Source organism: Protopterus annectens, chromosome 6.part0 (genome assembly GCF_019279795.1).
Source record: "Protopterus annectens isolate FY-2018-M chromosome 6.part0, PAN1.0, whole genome shotgun sequence".
Classification (NCBI taxonomy): Eukaryota; Metazoa; Chordata; order Ceratodontiformes; family Protopteridae; genus Protopterus; species Protopterus annectens.
Genome location: NC_056737.1, coordinates 169730433 through 169751787, shown reverse-complemented (window position 1 = coordinate 169751787; position 21355 = coordinate 169730433). Strand labels below are relative to the sequence as shown.

Here is a 21355-nt window from a genome sequence, read left to right as displayed (position 1 = left end):
CATTAAGCTGTCTACTTAACAAATTAGATCATGGCTACAATTTGGCCCCCAGAAAGCAACAAAGTGTAAAGACTTCTTATCTTCTTTTTCTGGATGATATAAAACTGTATAGTTCATCAGATGAGGAACTGAAAGCACAACTGCGAGTGGTCAACACTTTTTCAGATGATATAAGAATGTCATTTGGTCTTGATAAATGTGCAAAAAAAACCCTTTAAAGCAGGAAAGCTGAAGCACCATGAAAACATTAGTTTGGGATAGGAATGTAATATAAAAGAACTTGAAGAGGGAGTGTATAATATTTGGGAATTGATGAAGGATCAACGATAAAACATGAACAAATGCAAATAAAACTTAGTAAGGAATATTTTTGAAGAGTTTAATGCTGAGACTAGTGCTGACATACAGGAACAGAGTTCAAGTATTCCCAGTTCTGAAGGAGATATGGGCCTCCTCGAAAGTGATTACATGTATAGATCTGCAGTCATGGGACTACATACATATCTGCTGACCTCACAAGATGCAAATGTAGTGAAAGTGTTGAAACATGAGGTGAATAAGATGACTTTCCTACTTAGTTTAGCAGAAGCATATCAGTGTCAAGTGGGAGTGGAAATCATACCAGAAGTAGATAAAAATCAGGCAGCAAATGAATGTGCCAAAAAACAAAAGAAAGAATATAATGTGAAGGATCAGATGAGAAGGCAAGAAATGTGGAAAATGCATAAATATAGTTGCAGGTATAGAAAACTGTTGGAACAATCTCATGTTGATCAGGATAGAACTCAGGAATGGTTAAGGAGTGGTGAATTTAAACCAAAAGAAGAAAGGTTAATATTGGTGGACCAAGGTAGTGGACTACGTACACATTGGTTTACAAAGTCCATTGAACATGTGAGGGAACCATATAACTGTAGGTTTTGTAAAGCAGAATTGGAAACATCACACCTCTTGTTGCTGGTTGTGATATACTAATGGCAGAAGGGCTGTATACTGAAATGCGTAATAATGTGGCAAAATTGTTGCACTGGGGATTGTGCGAATATTATTTTTTTTATTTATTTTATTTTATTTTACATTTGTTGACCGGGCTAGTCTAACTGGATGTATGTCTATTTTCAGTAGAGACCCGGGGAGAAAAGCTCCAAGCAGGCAGAGGCATAACATACAAATATATGCAAGAGTAACATGAAGTACATTGTTTAGAGTTTAGATTGTACATATGAAAAACTTGTACAGAGTCTATTTAGTAGGCTTAAGCTAAGATCTAAAAGAGAGAACATACAACATTTACAAAAAAACATATAAAGTTCATTTTTAGAGTAAGATAAAACTTTTATAGAGTATTTCTTTTCACTTGTAGAGTAAGAAAATAGAGTATTACAGCAGAAATCTCATTAAATACTAATTTGAGGTTAGCACAGTAGTTAATACAGGTAGGCACCATGGAATAGTAGAATAGAGAAGTAAAGGGTGAATAAGAGGAATTGAGACATTAGTTAGGGTTAGAGCAGGGACAAAGCCAATGTATTTTAAAATATTCTTTAAGATATTTTTTAAAAAGTAGTGCAGAAGAGAGAGTTGAGAGTTCACTTGGAAGCTGGTTTCAGGTTTTACCCACTGTATTAGTAAAAAGTGAGTCTCCAGACTTGTTAGATTTAATAGTGGAAACTAGAAGCTTATTAGCTGAGCATAGTGTTGCAAGATTTGTGTATGGAGTAATTAGATTAGTGAGGATTGGGGTATTATTAGGGTGGTAAAGGATATTTTGGGTGATAGCAAGTTGTTGACAAAGTAGCTGGTTCTGCAGTTCTAACCATCCCAGTTGTTTGAGGTTGTGACAGTGGTGGGTTCTAAAGGGGCCACCAGTGACAAATCTGGCTATGTTATTATAGCTGGTTGCAAGTTTGTTAAGGTTGTTTTTAGATAGATTGGTATAATCTTTTTAGATAGATTGGTATATTTAACATATATTTGATCTTGCACCTGGTCAGGAAACCACAGCAATTAAAGACATTATATTTATAAAATCTAGCAATTAACTCTGGTCTCAAAACAATAGAAAGAATCTGCTGGTCCAGACATCACGGAGCCGAGTTTGAGATCAAGCCGTCATACAAGGCTTGGCTTATCAGCTTTCTTCCAGCAGAGTGCACTGTTGTTGCATTTTTGATGTTCAACATTTAACACAATTTTATTATAATACTGAAGTAGCTGAAAAATGCTGGAAACATGACCCACAAAGCAATATAGAAAATGCTGAAGTTTACATCACATGGGATCATGCACTATCAGCAGTTCAAAAAATAGATACGAGAAAACCAGATATAGTAGTCCACAAAAAGAAGACAAAAGTAGCATTGCTCATTGAAATTGCCACACCCAGTAACTACAGGGTCTATATTAGATCAGCAAACACTTAAAAAAGCGAACGCTGATTCATCGAACTTAGGTAAACGAAAGTTCAAAATATCGAAGCAACAGAAACTCGAATTCTTTCCTAGGGATATAATTCGGTTGTCCGTTTCTGTTGCTTTGGTATTTTTAGTGCTGTGGTGGAAATTTAAGGGTCAGGTTCAGGTAAGTGTGTGATTGTGTGGATGTTAGTGTTAGGGCGGGTTAGGTGAGTTAGGGTTAGGGCGTGGGTTAGGTATGTGTGCGATTGTGTGGACGTGAGGGTTTGGGCAGGTTAGGTGAGTTAGGTTTAGGGAGTGGGTGAAGTGAGTGTGCGATAGTGACGGACCTTAGGGTTAGGGTTTGGGTTAAGGTAAGTGGATAGTTAGTAGTGTGTGTATAGTTTAGTGTAGGCTTAGGTGTGAGATTTTAGGTGTATGTGTGTGGATTGCTGTTTGTTTGGTGTGCTTGTGTTGTATGTATGTGTTTTGGAACAGCGATTTTTTTCCCTAGGAAAAAATTCACTGTTCTGACAGTTCGAGATTGTAAGCTTTTGCTTACCTAAGTTCAATGAATCAGCGTTCGTTTTTTTAAGCGTTCGCTGATCTAATATAGACCCGCAACTATAGTGTCTTACATACAGAAAGACACAGTCATAAAATACCAGGATTTGCACACAGAAATGAAGGCAATGTGGAAGAAGGATACCCAGACAGTTCTAATAGCAGTAGGAGCAACAGGTCTTTTATTTATTTATTTTATTTTACACTTGTTGACTGGGAAGGTCTGACTGGGCACAGGTCCATTTTCAGCAGGCCCGAGGAGAAAAGCTCCATTTCAATACATGAACAAGCTCTTAAGAACAGTGACATTTACATACAAATCAGGCAGACTAACATTAGCAAATATACTGCACAACAGTATATAGTACAGGTTCATAGTAAGATATACAGTTCAGAGGTAGCATATTTCTTAATACATGCAGAATATTACAGACTTATACATAGAATACATGCAGTTCTTTGCCAACTTATAGATACAATATATTGCAGTGCGTGCTTTTCTTAGCAGACTTATACATTCCATATGTTAAGGTCACACTTGGACCAGAAACAGGATGAGAAACTAGACTTGACATATGGCAGTGTTAAGAGATATTCCTTGTATGCCTGTGTTTACCGCGGAGTGAGACAGGAGCATAGCCAGTTTTTCATGAAGTGGGCTTTAAGGAGTTTTTAAATTGTGTAGTAGAATTATTGGATGTTAGGTAGGCAGGTAGGTAGTTCCAGAGTTTAGAAATGAAGTGACTAAAGAGATATTTTCCTGCTTCATTGTTATGTTTGGTGACTTCTATGAGGTTTAGAATGCTAGATCTCAAGGTTCTTGTTGTGATGTGAGGATTTATAAGATGTTGGAGGGCTGGGATTTTGTCTGAGTGGTAGTATACCTTGTGTGCTAGTGACAGTTGATTGAGCTGAAGTAACAGAGGGAGCTCCATCCAGTTTAGCTTTATGAGAGAGTCACAGTGATATGTACTATATGGAGATTCTGTAGCAAATCTAGCTATTTTATTGTAGCAGGATTCTAGTTTGTGTAGATTAGTTTTATGAAGGTTAGTTAGTACTGGGGATGCTTAGAGGAGGGTGGATAGCAGTTGTGTCCTGGCAGTTGTGATTTTGGATTGCTTTGAGAGAAATTGCTTGTTACAATAGAGCAGTCCTATTTTTTGTGAACTTTCTTGATAGTTTGGGCAATGTGCAAGTCAAATCTTAGGTGACTGTCTATTTTAATGCTTAAAAGTTTGGTGTGGGTGGTTGGGGTAATTGAAGTTTTGCTATTACAGGTGATAGTAAAGTTATCTGTTTGGAGGAAGGATCTATGAGATCTGAAGAGTAATTTTATTTTAGTTGGGCAAAGAATAAGCTGGTGATCGGTGAACCAGGTTTCAGCTAGTAAGAAGCATTCTTGTGTTTGGGAGTGGAGTAGTTCAAGTGTTGGGGTGGCACAAATGATAGAGGTGTCATCTGTGTATTGAATTGTTGAGGCCTTAGGTGTGGAGGATGAGAGTTGATTGGCGAAAAGAGTGAAGAGTAATGGGCCTAGGATGGAGCCTTGAGGGACTCCTAATGATACAGGCAGTAGAGAGGATATTTGGTTCTGCCATCGTACTGCCTGCTGCTGACCTGATAGATAGCTCTTAAACCAGGTGATAGAGGAGATACTGAGGTTCAGGATAGAGAGTGAGTGGAGAAGTGTATTGTGGTTCACCATATCAAAAGCTTTAGATAAATGTAAGAATATGACAGAGACTAGTTGTCCATTATTTCTATGGTGATTAACAGTATTAGTGAATTATATAAGTGAGGTGGTGGTACTATGGAAGGGTCTAAAGCCATGCTGCTTTTTAGACAGCAAATTGCTTTCTTGAAGGTAATCCATGAGTTGTGTGTATATAACCCTTTCTAGGATTTTTGATAAGTGTGATAGAATAGCAATAGGATGATAGTTGTTGAGTTCAAAGGAGTTACCCCTTTTGTGTAGTGGTATGATATGGGAGGTTTTCCATATATGGGTACTTTACAATCTGAGATAGATCTGTTAACAAGGATAGCAACAGGATAGGCTATAGCTACTGCAGCAATTTAGAGGTATTCTGTGGGTAGGTTAACGGTCTCCAGGGTTGTGGGTTTGAGATTTTGGAGGAGTTTTAGAATGGTTGTGATTGATACCAGCTGAAAGGTAAAGTGGGAGATATTATCTTGTGTTTCATTTGTAGTCGGTATATTTGTTTAGGTAGGGTGATTGGTATTAATTTGATTATTAGCTAGGGCATGGATTGTCTCAGTAAAGTATTTATTGATCTGAGTGGGGATGTTATCTTGGATGTTCCCTGTTGTAGGTGTGGGGGGTGGAAGTTTTCCCAGGTTGTAATACAGAGTTGATTGCTGTCCAGAATTGTTTTGGGGGGAGGATGTATGTCTTTCTTGTAGATTTTGGTAATAAGTGATTTTGTCAGTTTTCATGAGTTTCTTGGCTTTGTAGTTTTAAGTAGTTTTGTCTACTTGGGTTTTGTTCTTGTGAAATTGTATCTAGTTAGCCAGGGGACATATTTAGCTTTTATTCTAGTGGTTCTAGAGGGAGCATGATGGTTTAATATTTTTAGGAAGGTTGCATTAAAGTATAGCACTGCATCTTCAAGTGTTAACTGTTTTAGAGGGGTCCTGTTGCAACATTTTAGGTCACTGATAAAGTCATTAGGGTTAAAGTTCTTTTTATTTCTGACTTCTCGTTATGTTACCTGGCTCATTTGGGAAGTTTTGCTTCTCAGTAGGTATGTTGATAGGTGGTCGCTGAGAATGTCTGGCAGACGTCCAGCTAGGGATGTGAGGGATGGATGGGATACAAGTATCCGGTCCAGTATGGACTGGCATTTGGATCTTTTTTCGTTTCTGGTGGGGGATGTGATAACTTGGATAAATTCATGGAGGTTAATATGGATGACTGGAATTTGGCTAGAACAGTTGAGCCAATCTATATTGAAGTCACCTAGCAGGATATTTTCTTGAGGTAGGGAGGTTGAGATCCATTCTAGTAGATTTTCCATGATTGTGATATTGTTTCCTGGGGGACTGTAGCAACCAATGATATTAATATATTTTTTAGGGTTCAGTTTAAACATTTTTGAAGTCTGGGATGGTAATATCAAGTTGTTCAAGGATGAGGTGGTTTTTATACAGTATGGCTATCCACCACCCCTTTTGCTGCTCTGTCTCTGAGAATGATGTTGTACTGTGGAGCTGTAATTTCATTATTGTGGATTTCAGGTTTTAGCCAAGTCTCAGTTAATAAGACAATTTCTGTTTTTTATAGAGATGGTAGGGCATGGAGGCCATGGACCTTATTAAGGTTACTTCTCACATTTAGAATAAGAAAGAGGAGAGAGGTTGTTTGTCTATGGAGTAGGGAATTGATTTAATTGAGGTTTGGGGTGTTTGGTTTGTGTGGATCTGGGCTGGGGTGTATATCCCCACAACATGTGAGTTTTATTTAGTAGGCATAAGTAAGATTACTAATAATTGTAATGTGCTTTAGCAAGGAGTGGGCTTTTCTACTGGGGGGAAGTAATCTGTGTAGGTGACCTGTGTGGGAGGGCTGAAAGAGGTATGGCACTAATTGAATGTTTGGTGGGACTGAGTTATAGCTTAGGGTTGTAGAGTGCCTGGGAGTGGTTAGGGTGTGGTGAAGCTGGACATGATAGTCTGTTAAGGCTGATAATAAAAGCAGGAAACAGAGGGAGATTGTACAGAGTAGAAGTTGTAGATTGGAGTAATGTGGTAAGGGGTACATTGCTTATTATATTAGGGAGAGCTGGTAAAATAGGTGGAGGAATACTAGTTCTGTGATGAGGTTTGTAATAGACTAGTTAAAAGGGCTGATTGGTTAACTGAGTGTGATAGGATGGTTAGGGTGGTTAGGGTGGTGGAAGGTGTACTGAGGTAATGGAGAGGAGTGGTCTATGGCTATAAATCAAATTGAAATGGGGATGGGTGGGAATGGGATAGGTTAGGGGAGTGGTGTGACCCCAAGTGTAGTGAGGGCGAATGGAGCGGGGACCCACTCAGCTAAAAGAGGCAAGAGTCCTCAAAAAAACAATCAGGAACAGCACTCAGCTTGTGTTCCCAAGGTCAGTTTTAATCTTGCGTGATTGGGAAAAAGTAATTGTAAAGGTGGGCACAAAATTAGTTATAGGGACAATGCTTCTGCATAGACGGCTGTTATCAAAGTGCCTGATTGTGATAAATGCAGACTTATGAATATATATTCCTTATGTTTTTAGTTTATAGCCTTTGACTTTCTTTTATTACTTTCTTTTGAGTTAGGTCTAGTGGGAGTTAATTAGCTTTGTATTACACAGCCATCTAGTGGCCAAGAAGGGGAACCACATCTACTAACTGTGGTTGCTTAAAACATGAATGGGGAGAAAAATAAGGCCGGGAGTAGAGATGGTACATGCGGGTGTGCAAGCCAGAACAATTACAGAAAAGCAAGGAATGACAAAACAGAGAAATTGTAGGCTAAAAATTTGTAATTGTTTTAAACCTACACTTTGCTGAGCTTGGGATAGGTTGTCCTTGTAGACTGCAGGGAGGTTGACACTGATATCCAAGCAATTGTAGTCTAAAGACGTTGGGTATAGCAGAAAAAGAAGGACCGCCCGTTTCCTTATGGGTGAGTATTCAGGACTTTGTTGAGCTTGAGATAGTTCACCCTTGTAGACTGCAGGGAGTTTGACACTGATATCTAAGCAATTGTAGTCCAAAGACATTGGGTATTGCAGAGAAAGAAAGGGTACCTGTTTCCTTATGGGTGAGTATCCAGTACTTTGTTGAGCCTGGAACAGGTCATCCTTGTAGACTGCAGGGAGGCTGACACTGATATCCAAGCAATTGTAGTCCAAAAACATTCGGTACTGCAGAAAAAGAAGGGCCGCACGTTTCCTTATGGGTGAGCATCCAGGATTTAGTTGAGCTTGGGATAGGTTATCCTTGTAGACTGCAGGGAGGTTGACACTGATATCCAAGCAATTGTAGTCCAAAGATATTGGGTATAGCAGAGAAAGAAGGGTTGCCCATTTCTATATGGATGAGAATCCAGGACTTTGTTGAGCTTGGGACAGTTCATCCTTGTAGACTGCAGAGAGGTTGACACTAATACCCAAGCAATTGTAGTCCAAGAATGTTGGGTATAGAAGAGATGGAAGGGCCACCCATTTCCTTGCAGCAGAGTATCCAGGACTTTGTTGTGCTTGGGATAGGTCATCTTTGTAGACAGCAGGGAGGTTGACACTGATATCCAAGCAATTGTAGTCCAAAGACATTGGGTATAGCAGAGAAAGAAGGACTGCCTGTTTCCTTATGGGTGAGTATCCAGGACTTTGTTGAGGACTTTGTTGAGTCTGGGATATAAAAAAGAATTTACAATAATCATACTTAAATATGTTACCAATACATGTAACTCCATACGAATTGCAGACAAAGTCATTACTGGGCACATTGATGTTAGTCGAAGTGCTCTTTGCATCACCCACAAAGACTGAAACAATACTAATTTCATAAACTTTAATCATACTTTGATTTAGGAATGGGGTCCATTGCTATCACTGTATTAGAAACCCAAAAGACTTGGATAAATTAAAAAGAGAAAATATATATCTTAACAAATTTCTCAATGATATCTGTTAAATTTCTGAGGTTTGGATTTACAACCATTTGTACAGCAAGACTGAAAGTCCAAATAAAATAAAGATATATAAAATCTAAGGTTGTATGGCAAGGAATCTAGCAAACACATCAGAGGGTAAGAGAGAAAGTCCCTCCTGCATAAATTACCTAAACAAGATTAGAGTATGAGTCCATATTCACTGTATGCCTTTGACAATCACACTTTCTATTTAAATATTTTATCAATCTCACACTCTTGATGGGAAGTGTAGATTTTATTTTATTATTTATTTTATTTACTATTTGCTGATCGGCTAATTGGACTGGTCCATTGGACCCTTTTAAGGCATAGCCTGAGTCAAAGAGCAGAAAATACATCATGGTCATTCACTCAACAAAATTATATACAAAATCAGCGACATAATAAAGCAAAATTCTGAACATAATGGTAAGACTGAATGCAGACAGAGTAGGATGAAATGATCCAGTTAGAGTGCATTGAAAAGAAAACATATGCAAACTAAGATATACATAAAACAGAGTGCAATCATTCCAATAATACATAAACCCATATATGCTTGTTACAAATATGTGTATAAGATGCCACAGTAAGAAGCTGAGAAAAGTTTATTAAAGTAATTCTAATATTCTTGATATGGGATGGTAAGTTATCTTACCATTGTCATGACAGCAATTGCAGTTAGATTCAGTAAAGAGATGCTGTTTAAGTGCATCTTTGAAGCATTTAATCATTTCTAAATTTTTGATGTTAGTAGCAGGTGGGTCCACATAGTAGGTCCCAGTCTATAGAAGGCTCTTTCACCTACAGCAGTTTTAAATAGAGGGCATACTAGAAAGACACTGTTGTTCTGTGTACTTTTGAGTACATAATGATTGTCTTATAAAGGTAGTTTCACTCTTAAAGGGGGGCAGTGACTCTGTTTTAATACCTTGAAAATTACAGTACTTAGAAGACAAGTAGCCCTATAAAGAAGCTCTGTGAAGCACTTAAAGCCATTTGGAATTTTTTTATTAAATGGTATATTGGGGGGGAGGGGGTCTGCTAATGGAATGAATTTGCAGATTTTATTTTCAGAAGTCTGTGTTCTGTGAATATTGGGGGCTGAATTTATAATGAGAAAAGGAAGGCCATATTCAAGGTTAGGTATTAAAATATTTTTAGCAATGGCCCTGCGAGCAGTGGGTGAAAGGAAGTGACTGATTTTGTAACATAATTTTAATTGATCCACCACAGGCTTTCTCCTGCCCAAATTTTTATTTTATGCTCTGGTTGTTTTCATTTCATTTGCTTACATTACTCTGTTCATCTTGCTTGTATAGATCATCGGCATTGGTGCAGTGAAGAACAATGGAGTTGGAATATACTATTTTATAACTATGTGAAGAAATTCTATATTGGAGTAGCTAGAAGATCAGGCACCCTATAGAAACTGAGGAACAAAAAAGAGAAGAAGAAAAAAAGGTTTTCTCAAAGTTGAAGAACAACAACAGCAAAAAATATTTCTGTTATGAAACTCTAGCACACTGCATTTCAACAGTGACTGCATACACAGTATTGGCATTCCTTCATGATGCTGCAATAGCCTCATGGCCTCATAAAGCGATGCTGGTACTCTACCTTTTCACCACTAACACCTGCCTATCATACCTCAAATAGCTTGTGCCCAGAACAGGTGCCCTGTCCATCCTGCCATAGTTACAGTTCTGGGAAAAGTTGTGGTAGTTAAGATTTAATGTGATTAAAAGAAAATTATAGCATTTGGGTAAATTAATCTCCTGGAAAAGTAGTGTTTCAAATGGTACCCTGCTAATCAAATATTAGAAGGAAAACCACATGGGATGTTATCTATATTATTACCCTTCAGATCATACATTCAACCGAGTTCTCATCTACGTGAGTTGCTGGTAGCTCAGGTGGATCTAAAAACAAAAAAAACATGATGCCTACCAAAAAGAACAGGAGAAAATTCATGATGCCCGGGTCAAATTTCCCCTAGGAGATGAAATACCACTTTAGGTTTTGTCTTAAAAGAGATCACTAGCCTAGTGCAACTCACCTGAAAAACAAAAAATAAAAAGATAAAAAAAATTTCTGCAGAAACTTAAACTCTGCTCTACCTATGCAGACAACCTTCCTACCCAATATCTTAAATTAGCTGCTGCAAACCCCATCAGCATCTTGCTCAGTAGATCTGTTTCAGAATCTTTAGTGCCAAACATCTGGATTCCTATTCACAAATGGGGAAACTTCTGAGAGAAAGAGAGAGAGAGAGAAGTTTAATAAAAGTTTTTTGGATCATCAGGCCTGTAGTTTCATTGTTTGTGGAAACTTCTGACCCATAACCATTCTATCTCCCATCTCTAAAATATTACAAAATGTATTCATCAACAACTAATGAAATGCTTACTGCAAAACAACCTTCTTACATATAACCAAAATGGTTTCCATCCAGGCTACAGCACCTCCACAGCCCTCCTATTCTTTACTGAATCTATAAACACAGCTAAAGATGCAAGTTGTTTTGTATCTAGTGTATTTCTTGACCTTTCTAAGGCATTCAACACCATCGCACACTCCATACTCCTGGACAGGTTCTGTAACTTGAGCATTACCCCTCCCACCCTACAATTTTATTTTATTTATTTATTTGACATTTGCTTACCAGGAAAGTCCAACTGGGCCATAAAGAACCCATTTTCAGTGGAGGCTCGGGGAGAAGAGCTCCACAAAAAGTTAAATAAAAGATAAATTGTAGTAGTATAAACAAAAGCGTTCACTTGACAGTAGCAAAAATAATAATTTCCCCTTATCAGCAGCAAAAATATAACCAAAATTACCTACATAGTATAGATACATTATTTTACATGCAGTGACTATGCTACTCATGGCATAAATTATTGGAGTATCATAAGGAAAATTTGAAGTAGTAGAGAAGGTAGTTTAGAAAATGAAATAAGTAAGGGGTGTAATAGTAGGAAACATGGAAGAAGAGAAGCAGAATAAGAGAAAATAAATTATTAGGTTAGTCATACAGAGTTAAGAAAATGATAAAGGATTAGAGAGGAAGAGTAAGAAGTTAAAGTAGGGTGATTAAAGCAGACAGAGATAATAGTACGAATGGCGGGAGGAAGAAGTTAGAAGAAGAAGTCTGATTTATCAGCCTGGCGATGAGCAGGAGCATTTCCATGATTTAGAAAGGTGATCCTTAAGTGCAACACGCATAAAAGGCCAAGTCAATGTGATGTAGAGATAAAACAAACACTGGAAAATAAAATAAAATCCTTTAATATGTTTGCGCTTTCGCAGTGCCTCCACTGCTTCATCAGACATATTTCACAAACTATTATTCAAACTTAAATAATGAGAGTGAAAGAGCACTACCACTCACAAACTGCAGCTCATTATGACATCATTAAACACAATTAATCACCAGGACAACCACATTTAAAATGTATTTGAAAATACATTTCAAAATACAGAACATCCTATCTACAAAGTAAAATCATAATACTGCATATGTTAAAAACTATAACCTTCATGGAAACCAGACAAAACTGTTTATATGTAGAAAATTATAAAATGAACACTATGCTATATATTATCAAATAACAGCACTTCAAAAACAAGCTCATATACAGTTGCCTCAATTTTAAAAATGTTTTAGAGAAATCTTTTCATTTAACCCCTTGCTCCTATTGGCTTGTAACCTTACCATCCACTTTACTTCCTGAGCTTCAGTTTTATTCTCTATGTCACCACCACTGTTGTTAAAATACATCTTGTGTATCACCATAAACTTAAACTTATGTAAAGGTCCACACCTCATAATGTGCTTAGCTAATGCATTATTGTCAGATTTAGTGGTGATAATGTAAACATGCTCACTAATGTGGTCCCTCAACCTCTGATTGTTTTTTGCCTGCATAAAAGCATTGGCTAACCTGGCACATGGGCAGGTATATCAAGTCAGCTGTATTGCAGGTGGCTGCTATCCTAAAGATAAACACTTTCCCATTGTCATGATGTATAAAACTACATGTTGTGTCAATGTAACTGCAAAATGGTACTAGGACTGATCTCGATTCTTTTGTAGGGTAGATTAACAGTAGTACCTCTTTTTTAAGGTATGAAGTGAAAGCAGTGGTAGATGAAGTGGATTTTCTGAACATTGAGATCTACATGAGAAAAACAAGCCATAAAGTGGTTAAATGATATATTTCCCTTTCTACATAACCCCCGCTAGAGTCGCAGAAGGTTCTATCCTTGGTCCCCTGCTCTTCAGTATATTTACAAATGACCTATGCACTACCTCATCCAGTGGAACACTCATACAATATGCAGATGATTCCACTATTATCTGCACTTCTCCCACACTACCCCAACTTCCCACCATCACACAACAAACATTTTCTGCATTTGAATCCTGGCTTACTAACTGTCAACTATTCCTAAACCATTAAAATCTAAACCCCTTCTCTTCCTGCCAAAAAATTGCTCTGTTGACGTGACATAAATCAATTCAAAATACACTCCGCTGTATTTAAATAGCCCACCACACTAAACTGATAGGTGTTATTATAGATGATCAATTAAAGCTCAATCTTCACATCCAACAAAACATAAAAAAACACTAGAAATTTGTCATCCTGTATAGAAACAAACACTCCCTGAATTCTTCAGCCAAGATCACTGTTGCTAAAACTTTACTTCTACCCTCCCTACTATATGGTGCCTCTATTCTTCCTAACATACTGGTCTCCATTAGATCCAAAATGGAACAGTGCTACAACAAAGTGCAAAGTTTGCCACCAACTCAGAAACTAGCATACCTCACTGTAGGCCATTACAAATGCTAAACTGGCTAGAATTCCCAAATCATCTCCTGTATGTCCAGCTCAAAACACTACACAGCATGATATAAACCCCTAGCCTACCCAGCTCTAAATGACATAATCAAACCGTACTACCCAACAGAAGGGTAGGTCTGAAGATAAGAAACTTCTCACTATCTGTAATGCCTCTAAAGTACCAGGACAAAGCCTATATTCTCACTCTGTTGCTAAAGTGTGGAACTTACTCCCACTATCTACCAGAAGTGTTCCAGATCTGATAGATTTCAAAACCTCCATAAAACAACATCTAAACAATTTTTGGCTGTGCCCATGCCCTGCTCATCCACTTCCCCCTCTTCTTTCTATTTACTGTCCCATCTAGCTTTCTCTCCTCCTCCTCTTTTACTCCAGCTAACAGTACCTAAGATTAGCTAACAATCCTCTAATATTCCCACTTCTTACAATTCCTCCCCCCTTTCTTAAGACTATGCTTTCTCTGTCTTTTAAAAATGTGGTTAGCATCTCAATTCCACATTAAAAATGAACCAAAAAAAAAAAACATATATATATATATATATATATATATATATCTCTCTCTCTATATATATATATATATATATATATATATATATATATATATATGTATATATATAAAAAATATATATATATATATATATATATATATATATATATATATATATATATATATATATATATATAAAACTACTGACTGTATCATAAAAATTCATAGAATGTACTGTGCTGATATCCTAAAGCTATTTTGTATAATATGTATTATATGTATATACCTTGTTTTCTTATAGTGATGTTAAAATAATGAGTCATCCATCTCATCACATGTATCTGTAACAATTTCTTTTGTATTTCACTGTATTCACTGTTATATTATATTTTTGTACATTTTGTGCATTAAAGTCTGTACTTTGGAGCTTTTCTCATGGGTCCTCTCCTGAAAAGGGGGACTTTTTGACCCAGTTGGACCATTGCGATAAACAAATGCCAAATAAAAATAAATAAATGCATAAATAAATACATAAATAAATAATAAAATGTAAAAAATTGTGCAGCAGAAGAATTAACTCCACACAAAATGAAAAATGATTAAAATTTAGAGACTGTAAGGCTGTATCAGAGTAAGAACAGGTGCCAGGAACAGACAGCATATATTACACCACTACAAGGTGACCACCAGAAGTACTCTGAATAGCTAAGAACACCCCACTTTGTAGATATTGTTAAGAGGATAAGGAAATTCAGTGGCAGTTAAAAAGGACAGGATGCTATCTGGAGCCTAACAGACAAATGACTGGTATCAAAACCACAGCTTAAATCTCAATGCCAAGAAATGCATAATAGTACCTTTTGATAAGTCAACCATCCCTGGAAACTACCTCATCAGTTAAACACCCCTAAACATAGACACAGTGGTCAGGGATTTCGTAACCTGGCTTTTGACCAACATGTGTCTAAGGTGGTAAGAAAATGATTCAGTGTCACTCAACATTTAAGTAAGGCCATGGCATCTAGGTCAAGAAAAGATACTGTGCCACTTTACTCAGCCCTCATCAGACTCATCTTTGAGTATAATGCTCCCTTAGGTGTTTACCTGACCAGTCACATGCAACAACTGGAATGTCCCAGATGTTCCTTACAAAAGAATACACAGCAGAAACACAATGCCCTATGCAGATTGACTGATGAAAGCCCTATTCCTATTCTCTGTGATTTATGCTTGACATACAAAGCATTCTTGGTTCCTGCCCTGATGAACCTTTTGCATTTCTGCAAAATAAACAATATCAGAACTACTAGATCCAAGGATTTAAACACTGATTGTGATTTAATTAGGACATGTTGGGGGACAGGTATGTATGTCAGAATCTCAGATAATTCCTATTCTCTGGAATAGGCATCCCATCCATCTGAAGCAGAATCCTTCCCTAATCCTATTCCAGTGTAATGTAAATTGGACCAGTGGATGGGAAATTGGAAATCCATCCCTGGCTTGACACCTATGTCTCTGATGGACAGAGATAGCAGTTAAATCATGCCCTAGCTAACATATACCCCTTAAAACAACCTCCAAGGCAAAATAGCTAGATATATACATTTAGGTTTCATGTCTAGGCTTATAATACTGGCTTATATACTGGCTTATATACTGGCTAAAAATACACATAAATACACAAAATCATACTCAGAGGCTCTAAATAAAACCCTGCAAAAGCATCAGAGAACTCCAAAGCAGACACCCAAACAACCTGCACCTCCTGTCACAAACCAGACAACACATAAAACACAAAATCAGTGTGCTGCACAATCACAGCCCTTAAGGCGAAATAACATACCTAACACACTAGTAATAGGTGACTCTATAGTCAGGCACACTGACATCCCACTCACTAGACTGGACAAGCAGAAGGTTACTGTTAGCTGCCTGTCAGGAGCCAGAATCCCTCACATAACACAAGCACTCAGGTCACTCCAGAACAAGTACAAATATGACTCTGCATTGTTCATGTTGGTGTGAATGACCTGAGACGTACCTCCCTGGACTACATGAAAAGAGACATAGAAGATCTCTCTGATCATGTATCCCAGGCTGGTATGACCCTGACCCTGAGTAGCATCCTGCCCTCACCAAGAATGATACCTCAGTATAAAGAAAAAAAAATGATCAATTTCAACAATTGGCTAAGCTTCTGGTGCCATTCAAAGGGGATTCAGTGTCTGTCAGCCTGGAACGACATGCTCGACAAGCCACGTTGCTTCGCAAGAAAAGGCTTGTACCTGTCACCCCTAAGCTTTTGAATACTGGCCAGGGCTCTTGCTGCCCCCATAGTGCTTTTTCAGGCAAGGCTCAAAAGTCAAACCCACCTCTGTAAACAGCACAATTAACAAAAAACTGAGGGTTATGCTATTCAAAGCCAGGAGTTTAAATCTCAAAATGCATGTGTTGAAGCACTCCTTAGTATGGAGAACGTTGACATCTGTGCAGTAAATGAAACCTGGTTCAAGGCTCCGGAGAGCACCCCAGCACTACCGGGCTACAACTCATTCTACATGTTTCTGTCACAGAACATGGACTGAAATACAAAAGGAGGGGGTGCATCCATATTCATTAAGGATACCTACACCTCCAGGTTAGTGGCGCAGCATGATAACTCTGAGAACATCCATGTGTAACTAACATCAGGCAAATCTGCAATGCAAATTGTGGCCTGCTACAGATCACCCTCCATGACTCAGGACCACCACTCCACCTTTCTGGAGACACTGGAAAGCATGAAGGTCCTACTGAACACCCTGATATTGGGCAATTTCAATTACCCTACCATTAACTAGGAAAACTACTCAAGTACAAACTCCCAGGCCCACCTCTTCCTGGAATTCATCAACTCAAACACCATGGATCAGCTGGTAAACTCCCCTACCTGAGGTGAAAACATATTGGACCTGGTCATCACAAACATGGGCAACAGGTGTTCCACACCGGAGATCAACCAGTTACTGATTAGATCAGACCATAAACTAATCACTCTGGATGTCTACAGCCCACCACCACCCCAAACTAAGGAAACCACAGTAAAAAACTTTTCTAAAGCAAACTTAACCTTACTTAAGATGGAGGCAGTAAGTTTCACAGCCTCCATGCTAAAGGATAATGCTGCCTAAGATGCAGAAACCTTTACAAATGCACTCTATGAGCACTTACAAGGATGCTTGGATCATGCCATCCCTAGAAAAACCAAGACTCACTCCTGTAAGAGAAGGAAACCAGTCTGGTGGACCCCTGCCATAAACAGGCTATACAATAGAAGGAGGAAACTAGTTCAGAAGAAAAGCAAATCCCAAGAAGGAAAGACATCCCTGATTAGTATCAGTAAGAAACTAAGGTCCCTCATAAAATCATCCAAGGCTAACATCGAAAGAAAAATAGCCAAGGATTCAAAAGATAACCACAAAGCCTTCTTTAGCTAAGTTAAAAATCTAAGTGGCAACTCGCAGATATGAACTGAACTAGTGCACAATAGCACAAAATATACTGAACCTACTGATATTGCCAACATCCTGGCAGATAGATTCAGTGCAAACTTCACCCCCTCACACCCCCAAAAGGGCCCACAACAGTATTGAAAAAGTGTAGTGTCCCGGAAATCACAGATGCACAGGTGAAAATAGCCCTTTCAAAAGCCAGAAACACAGTGTCAGTGGGGCCAGATGGTGTCCCAGGCTGCGTCTTGCACGAACTACAGAACAAACTAATCCCCCACCTAAAAACGCTGTTCAACCTCAGCCTCTTCACAGGCTACATGGCCATAGAATGGCACACATCAAGGGTTATTCCACTCCACAAAGGAGGGGCCACAACTGACCCTGGTAACTATCGCCCCATAAGCCTGACTAGCCTGGTTTGCAAGGCTATGGAGCGCATCATCATGGAACTCATTAACAAAGACATTGGGAACCTCCAAACCCTTGACCCAACCCAGTTTGGCTTTGTTAAGGGCAGATCATGCCTACTAAACCTGGTTGACTTTTTTGAGACAGTCACCAAGACCATAGACGAGAGAAAGGTTGTTCACACAGCCTACCTTGACCTCACCAAGGCTTTCAACACCATTCCCCACTTGGGTATTACAGAAAAACTCACCAGCCTGAACATAAACCCCTACATCACAAAATGGGTTGTCAACTGGCTTACAGACAGAACTCACACAGTAAGAATAGCGGGCTCCAGGTCCAACTCTAAACCAGTCACAAGTGGTGTCCCGCAAGGCTCAGTCCTGTGACCCCTACTGTTCAGCATATACTTCTCAGAAGTACAGGCAAACACAGTAGGACTATGGCTAACCAAGTTCACCGATGACTGCAAACTGGGAGCCATAATTGACTCTCCGGCTGACAAGGACATCCTCCAAAAGGGCTTTACTGAGATGGACACCTGGTGTCAAAGTCATGGCCTCAAGCTAAATGCAAAAAAATGCATAGTCATCCCATTTAGGAAAAACAAAATACCTACAAATTACCACATAGGTGGCAGCCCCCTTAATACAGAAGAGGTAATAAGAGATCTGGGGACCAAGGTAGATAGTAATCTCTCCTTTGACAATCACATTGCCAAAGTAGTTAGGAAATCCTTCTGTGTGGCCCATCTAATTACTAAAGCGTTTGCATCTAGCAAAAAAGAGGTTATAGTGCCCCTCTACTCATCACTCATCAGAACCATCATAGAGTACAATGCCCCATTTGGGATCTACCTCACAAGACACTTCCAACAGCTGGAGAGACCACAAAAGTACCTCACCAAGTGGATTACTGGCCTCAAACATATGTCCTATGCAGCCTGACTGAAAAAATTCTGGCTGTACTCAGTGGCATATCGCTTACTCAGAGGTGATCTCTGCCTGACTTACAAAGCCATGTCCAAGTCAGAATTGATGGACATGCTCCACCTAAAGAAATCCAAGTCACTGCGAGCCACGTGCTCTAATGAGCTAAACCTCACCACAACAATAAATAGAACATGCTAGAGGGATAGATTCCTGTCACAGAGACTCCCCATGCTTTGAAACAAAATTACAAACTACATTAGGCAATGCCCCTCACTAACACTCTTCAAGAGAAACCTTGATGAGTGCATGGGGAACAGAAAATACACCCCTGGGATCACTTCATTTGCTCTGCTTGACAGAGGATCAGTTAATTAATCAATGAGGTGGCGAAAGCCGACACACTCTGGATATGCTTATAAATGCCCTTGGGCAGATTGCCTAGTATTTACCTATGAACCTATAAAGGTCATTAGCCCAATCTATATACCTATGAATCCATGAGAAATCTGATTAAAAGGGAAGGTTAATGCTCCAAAATAAAACAAAGGTTTACAAAGGGGTTATACTCTAATTGCAAAAAGGGATTAATAAAGAAAAAATGATACTGAGGAAAAGACAGGTTAAATCCAACTGGAAATGTGTGTGTTTGGATGGTGATGATGTAATTGGTCTTTGAAATAAAACGGTTAACAAACACATTACAGAGAAAGATTAATAGGTAAGAATCAGAGAATTCACTTTTTTTAATCATTTTTTTAACTGAAAAATATGAGTTGATCCATGGATGCTCATTAACCTTGATGGGTCCATGATTATGGACATTAGCTTTGGATAGGGCAGGTGGTCTAATACTGTTCTAATATTCTAGATTTAAGAAGGACAACCATGGATGGCACAAGAAATTTAGAGGTGTGCAAACTGGATGTTGCACACAGAGCTGAATAGCAGACTGTCAGTTTATGAGAAGTGACAGAACAGAACCTGCTTCAACTGCCAACATTTGTATATCTGTACAGCTTGCTCATATACAAACAATAAAGCACTGACTGCAGGTATAGGACCAGGCATGCAGAGATTTGGTTTAATGGTTTAATAAGTAATGTAGACTGCTTCCATAACACATAGGCTGTATTAAGATTTTTTTTTGGAAGACAAGGTTTCAGTAAAACATGATTAGTTTGTACATCATTATACAGTTTATCAGCATGTTGTGAAATTACTGTGACAAACTTAAACTTACCATTGCTTTCTTGTGCAGATTCTGCTTTTTGTCTGAAGTGCCCCAGTGATCAGTGGCCAAATGTGAAACAAGACAAGTGCATTATGAAACAGCTGGAGTATCTTTCTTATGAAGAACCCTTTGGGAAAACTTTAACCATAGTACCCATATTCATGGCTGTGGCTGCTACTACTGTCTTTGTTATCTTTCTGAAATCCCATAACACTCCTGTTGTCAAAGCAAACAACCGTGAACTTAGCTATATCCTCCTGATAAGTCTTGTACTGTGCTTCCTCTGTTCATTGATCTTCATTGGTCGACCCACCAACCTGGCCTGCATGCTCCGCCAAGTTACTTTTGGCATCATTTTTATACTTTCTGTCTCTTGCATTTTAACTAAAACTGTTGTGATTGTTATTGCTTTCAATGCCTTTAAGCCCAACAGCAATCTGAAGAAGTATGTTGGGCCCAGACTACCAAAAACATTAGTTTTGTTGTGCACACTTATACAAATTATAATATGTGTTACCTGGTTAATTATTTGCCCTCCATTCCAGCATGAAAACATAACTTCTGTAACAGGGAAGGTCATTATAGAATGTAATGAAGGTTCAGTCATAGCATTTTGGTGCATGTTGTCTTATATGGGCCTATTAGCCACTGTAAGCCTTGTAGTAGCATTCCTGTCCAGGAACCTCCCAGATAGCTTTAATGAGGCTAAATATATCACATTCAGTATGTTGGTTTTTGTCTCTGTATGGACGTCATTCATCCCAGCCTACCTGAGCACACGAGGGAAATACATGGTAGCTGTGGAAGTGTTTGCCATTGTGTCCTCTGGTGCTGGCCTGCTGGGTTGTATATTTGCTCCTAAATGTCACATTATTCTCCTCAAACCTGAGATGAATACAAAAGAGTTTTTAATGGGAAAAGGTACATTTAAGAAATGAAAAGGTAAAAATATGCATAAAAAGTATATGGTGCCTGTCTGAGTATTCACCTTTATAGGCTTTGCTGCTAGTCTCATTGTCAGTACATTTAGCCCTAAATGCCATATTTTTTACAGACCTCACCTGAACAGCAAAGCTTTCTTAATTGCCACTTAAGAACTGAGTAGGTTAAAGAAGTGCATCTGAAATCTCTCTCTAAAATTCACAGCCATGTTTATTCACTTGCTTTGATTTAGTGTTCAAGTAAGTAAAGATCACAGTTTGAATAACTTTTCTCAACTTGTGTAAAATGCTTTATTTGAAATTATCAAGCTGGTTTTATATTTGTGTGTTATTTAAGAAAATACTGACAATGCTTTG

General features: G+C 38.5%; 1 protein-coding gene across 1 annotated transcript in view; it reads left to right on the top strand.

Moving 5' to 3' along the window:
• Positions 1–20995, top strand: part of LOC122803787 (extracellular calcium-sensing receptor-like) — a 204346-nt gene extending 183351 nt beyond the window's left edge. The window contains exon 5 of the mRNA XM_044073475.1: positions 20085–20995. Coding sequence (XP_043929410.1) covers positions 20085–20995 — 911 coding nt within the window. The remainder of the gene's footprint in view (positions 1–20084) is intronic.
• The last annotated feature ends 360 nt before the right edge of the window (positions 20996–21355 follow it).